The 5,819-nt window shown below is 33.9% G+C and overlaps 1 protein-coding gene across 1 annotated transcript; it reads left to right on the top strand.

Annotated features, from left to right (window-relative positions):
* The first annotated feature begins 343 nt into the window (after positions 1-343).
* On the top strand, positions 344-1,510 carry LOC131063965 (protein EXORDIUM-like 2). Its single transcript, XM_057997971.2, has one exon. It carries the CDS (start codon positions 448-450, stop codon positions 1,405-1,407), a length of 960 nt encoding a protein of 319 aa, XP_057853954.2. The 5' UTR covers positions 344-447; the 3' UTR covers positions 1,408-1,510.
* Positions 1,511-5,819: the final 4,309 nt, after the last annotated feature.

The following is a 5,819-nucleotide window of genomic DNA, read 5'->3' as shown; positions in this document are numbered from 1 at the left end:
GTCAAAAACATCACCGCCTTCAATTCAATGAATTTCCCTACGGAACGGCCCTCCACTTCAAACCCATTTATTCTTCACGTGAATAACACGCCCATACTGGCCGATCTCATCTCTTAGGCTTACTCCACATCCTACGTGGACCAATCACAGGCCACCACCTCGACCTAACGTTCAGATTTCATAACACGTGTAATGGAAGAGGCATGGGAAGGCGGGCCAGCCATGATGGAATAACGTACCTTCCTTCACTAATGCTGCCAGCTATAATCTGCTCAGCCAGCATGGCCGCGGATAATTCCCTTCCCCTGGTTTAAGCACACTTATTTTACACGCCAGTACCCCTCCTCCTTAAATACCCCTCGCCCGCTTTCATTCTAATACAGAGATTCATAAGTCTCAAGTTCGAGTCCCAGGGCTTTGCAAACTGAGTTGATTTCATCTTCTGACATGGTTGGGTTTGGGCATAAGTCTGTGTTTGTTAGATTGATCGTTGTGTTCTGTGTCTTAGAGTTGTGCTCGGGTAAGTTAGTGAAAGAAGAGCCTCTGGTTCTTAAGTACCATAATGGTCCTCTTCTGACTGCAAGCCCCACGCTTGATGTGAATCTGATATGGTACGGGAAGTTCAGTCCCGTGCAACGTTCCATTGTGGGGGACTTTGTAATGTCCTTGGGAGGACTTTTCAGGGGAAACTCTCTGAAAACCTCTGTATCCACCTGGTGGAAAACAACAGAGTCCTACAAGGCTGCTTCTAATGGAGGGAAAGCCTACCCTGTTAAGACTAGGACCAGGTTGGGGAGGCAAAAGCTTGATGAATTCTATTCTCTGGGGAAGTCATTGAAGAGAACAGACATTGCAGTACTGGTGGAAAGGGCCATTGCTTCAAGAGCCCTGCCTGCAAGCCCTAATGCAGTGTATTTGGTTCTGACGTCTGCGGATGTAACTGTAGAGAGGTTTTGCATGAGCTCGTGTGGATTCCATGCAAGCAACGTGAAGGGGAAACCTGCATTTCCTTATGCGTGGGTGGGTAACTCAGAGACCCAGTGTCCTGGTCAGTGTGCTTGGCCATTTCATCAGCCCCTTTATGGCCCTCAGACTCCTCCCCTGGTGCCCCCCAATGGTGATGTGGGTATTGATGGAATGATCATCAATATTGCTACTGTTTTGGCTGGAGCTGTGACGAATCCATTCAATACTGGGTATTTCCAGGGCGATGCCTCTGCGCCATTGGAGGCAGTTTCAGCCTGCCCGGGAATGTATGGAACAGGGGCTTACCCTGGTTTTCCTGGTAATCTGTTGGTGGATAAAACAACAGGGGCAAGTTTCAATGCGCATGGCGCAAATGGGCGTATGTTTCTGCTTCCAGCTATTTGGGATCCGGCGACCTTTTCTTGCAAGACTTTGGTGTAGATATTACTGTCTGTGTTATGTACATAAAATACTAATAATTTGATACTGCATCTGATCGTATACAGTTTTATTTTAATGGTGATATGATTTTGTTTTGGAGCAACGAGTTTTTTTTTTTTTAACTGTGCTTAGCTGTCATGTGGAAAATGAACGGTCAAATAGCCGCCAATGAAATGCACAGACCGCACGCTTCCAAGATTACTGCTGATATTTTTTTGCAGGCGGCTGGTAAAATGACGAATATTTTATTAGGCCGCGGTATTGGTGACTTTAAATGTAACAACTTGTGTCGTCATCTTGATCTACTTTTTTTTGGCGGTGGTGTAGCTTATTTTATTGAACAGTCACTCTTTTTGATGGATCAGTGGGGTGTGACCGTGTGACCACGGATTGAAGCATACATTTCAAACTAGGAGTTGTTTAATTTTCATATAAAATAACAGATCAAAAATATAAATCTTCAAATCATAATAAACTTTTATGAGATTTTTAGTTCAATTTTCTTAATTTGTCTTTTAATACTGTAAAAATATAAAAAAATTCATTGAAAAGTAATTGTACTATTGCAAATTTATAATTTCATTCAAAAGTAAATTGTACTATTGCAATTTTATAATTTCATTTAAAATCAAAAATAATTATTCTTAGAATTAAATATACTTAAACTAAATAAACTAGGTATAAGAAAATTAAATAATGACATAATAGAATAATTAAATATACTTAATTATGGTAATACTTTCATAGATATTGTTATTTTCTTTTGGGGTCAACAATAGAATTATAAATTAATGTTAATTTTAGACTATTTTTAGAACTTAATGATATCAAATTTCCCTGTAGTGCTTTGGAATTAGATTATGTTTTGGTCTATTATAAATTAATGTTAATTTTAGACTATTTTTAGAACTTAATAATATCAAATTTACCTGTAGTGCTTTGGAATTAGACTATGTTTTGGAATTAGACTATGTTTAGTTTTTTACATCTATGTTTCAGATCACACTCTAATTCCAGAAGCACTACAGAATAATATTTTTAGAACATCTATGAAGAACAATTATTTTATTGAACAGTCACTCTTTTTGATGGATCAATGGGGTGTGACCACGGACTGAAGCATACATTTCAAACTAGGAGTTGTTTAATTTTCATATAAAATAACAGATCAAAAATATAAATCTTCAAAGCATAATAAACTTTTATGAGATTTTTAGTTCAATTTTCTTAATTTGTCTTTTAATAATGTAAAAATATAAAAAAATTCATTGAAAAGTAATTGTACTATTGCAAATTTATAATTTCATTTAAAATCAAAAATAATTATTCTTAGAATTAAATATACTTAAACTAAATAAACTAGGTATAAGAAAATTAAATAATGACATGATAGGATAATTAAATATACTTAATTATGGTAATACTTTCATAGATATTGTTATTTTCTTTTGGGGTCAATAATAGAATTATAAATTAATGTTAATTTTAGACTATTTTTAGAACTTAATGACATCAAATTTCCCTGTAGTGCTTTGGAGTTAGACTATGTTTTGGAACTAGACTATGTTTAGTTTTTTACATCTACGTTTCAGATCACACTCTAATTCCATAAAGGACAATTATTTTCTTACTAATGAGTGTTTCTGGATGAGATTGTGTATGAGTTGTTTCATCATCATCATCTTCTCATTTTATCATGATGATGGATCACGAAGTGTGATCCGAAACATTGTTGAAAAAACTCATACACAATCTCATGTGGAAACACTCTAGATTATTATATCATGGATAATGGAAACTTGATGTCTACTATTTTTTTAATTAATCTTTTAATTAGTAATAGTTGTGTAGAATATTGCAGGACAACCTTTTTAATGTTACAAGGTTTGGTGAAATGACTCATCACACAACTTCTACATTTTTAAGAAATGTGAACTGGTTTCTTATCTATTTACAACTTAAGGTTTGGTGATGTGACTCCTCATACAACTTGTCACATTATTTATAAATGTGAATTGGTGTCTTATCTAGTTATAAGGTCTCTTGATGTGACTCATCACACAACTTGTTACATTTATTTTATTTTATTTTTGTATTGATCAAAGCTGGAAAAAGAAATTACAAATACAAAAAATAGAAGTCCAAAGGGGACTACACAAAAAATAAAAGATCTTACAAATAAACATAAACAACAACCAGCAGAAAAACTTACATTTTTTAAGAAATGTGAATTGGTTTCTTATCCATTTACAACTAAGATTTTGAGGTGTGACTCATCACACAACTTTAACTTGCCACATCAAGACATTTAGTGAGAAGTGTTAAAATTAGAATTTTTGAAGATTCCATCAAAACCTAAGCATGTTATACTTAATTGTAAGTGTTAAAATTTGAATTTTTAAAAATTCTATCAAAATGTAATCATGTTATCCTTAGGGCATGTTCCCATGCGGCTGCTTAGCTTATTTTGGCTAGCAGCCGCTGCTCAATATTTTTAGGGATTATTTGTGAAGCAGTTGACCCCATGAATATTTATCTTTGCTGCTTATTTTTAAGCAAAATATCTTAAATTTGTATTAATAACATTAATACTTATTTGTGCACTTAAAATTTGGAATGAAAAAAGAAATAAAATCTTTAAAAAAAGAGGGAAAGAAAATTGTGGAGCCATGTGGCATTTTTGTTAATAAACAGCGACTACTTATTTCCAGCCCCCCCTTTTGTTCCATAGCTTATTTCTAATTCCTAAACAATAGTTGCTCCACCAAAATAGGGAAAGATTCCAAATTATCATTTTTTTGACAATTTTTAAGTTGCATGGGAACACTTAACTGCTTAAATTTAAGCAGAAAATAGAGTTAAGCAGCTGCATGGGAACATGATGTTAGTGGAAGTGTAAAAAATTGAATTTTAACACTTATTATTTTATTTTATTTTTTATTGAAAGTAGAGTTTTACCAAACACTCAAACACCCCAAGAACATTGCATAACCCAGGAACCCCAATACAAGGATTAACATGAGTCTCAAAATAGTAAGATACAAAGTTGTTTAACAAAAGAAACCTCAACAAGGAGGTGCATAACAACAATACAAGAGATTAGCCTTAAAGTTCTAACCAATACTTAAAAGATTAATTGAATTTGTTCTCAAGCTAGTATTTTGAAACTTGCTCCTTAATTTGCTAATGTTAGTCCATAATTTTACTATTTTTCTTTCATTAAACCTAGATATAAGAAAACAAGAAAGTCATCTAAAGAAATATGTTTAAGCCTTAGAATACTAGTTGTGTGATGAAAATTGTTAGAAAACACAATTACACATCTATCTTTTCAAAAATGCTTTAAGATAACTTGTGTAATAGAATCAACAATCACATCATTTTGTATACCACAACAAAAAATTATAGCTTCTTTCCAATTAAGGTTATGAGAAAAAAACAACATGTCATTAAGAATCAACAATCACATCATTCTGCATACCACAACCAAAAATAACTTCTTTCCAATTAAGGGTATGAAAATAAACAACAGAGAATTTTTAAATACAACGATCTATTCCTTTTTAACATATATGCAATCCTAGAAGATATGTTTCAAACTTTTAGCACCTTGGCAAAAATGACAATTGACTCATTGAACCATAATACATTTCTATCTATCTTCAACAGGTGTAGTTTGCAATGTAGTATTTTCCAAGTCAAAACACTTTAAAATCAAAGTCTACTTTAGATTTCCATATTTGAGCACTCAAGTTGGTCCACAACTTCCAGCTAAATTTGCATTTCAATTTTTTATTTAAATGAGGATCGAGTCCAACAAGGAGGGATTTAAATATATATCTTCCTTGGAGGAAAATAATTAAAATGATTGCAGGACAATAATTGCCAATCCTTGAAAAAGTAACAATCCCTTGGAGTGCATAATATCATAGAAAGATCACCAAGAACTCATGACTAAAAAGTCGAGGGAGGAACTATGATGCTTGTACGCGCTTGCTTGTTTTTCACTGCTTTTGGCATGTAATCTAGGAAAATGCGCAAGCTTTTCATAATAGAAAATTATTAAAATCTTCCATGTATTGTTCCTCTCAACTTTCTTATTGATCTTTAATAGGGGAAAGGACCCAGTAGTCGTGCACCCTAACTTCACGCTTCTCAAAATCCTACTTGGAAATTTCGAATCACTTCGATTTTTTTACAGCAGCTTACTTGGCAAGTCCCCTGCTTATAACTAAGGTTTCAGGGCCACATCATCAAATATGATGCCACATCAGCATGCTTTTTGCCAAGGTGTCCAAAACAGCCCCATAAAAAAGTGAGACCAATAGGCGTGCAAAAGAGGCCCCAATAGTTGTGCAGCCGATGTGGCATCACCTGATTGGTTACTTTTTACAATATTAGTACATTTCTTA

This window comes from Cryptomeria japonica, chromosome 11, assembly GCF_030272615.1.
Source record: "Cryptomeria japonica chromosome 11, Sugi_1.0, whole genome shotgun sequence".
Classification (NCBI taxonomy): Eukaryota; Viridiplantae; Streptophyta; class Pinopsida; order Cupressales; family Cupressaceae; genus Cryptomeria; species Cryptomeria japonica.
The sequence above is the reverse complement of the archived record's forward strand: the minus strand, read 5'-3'. Positions and strand labels throughout refer to the sequence as shown.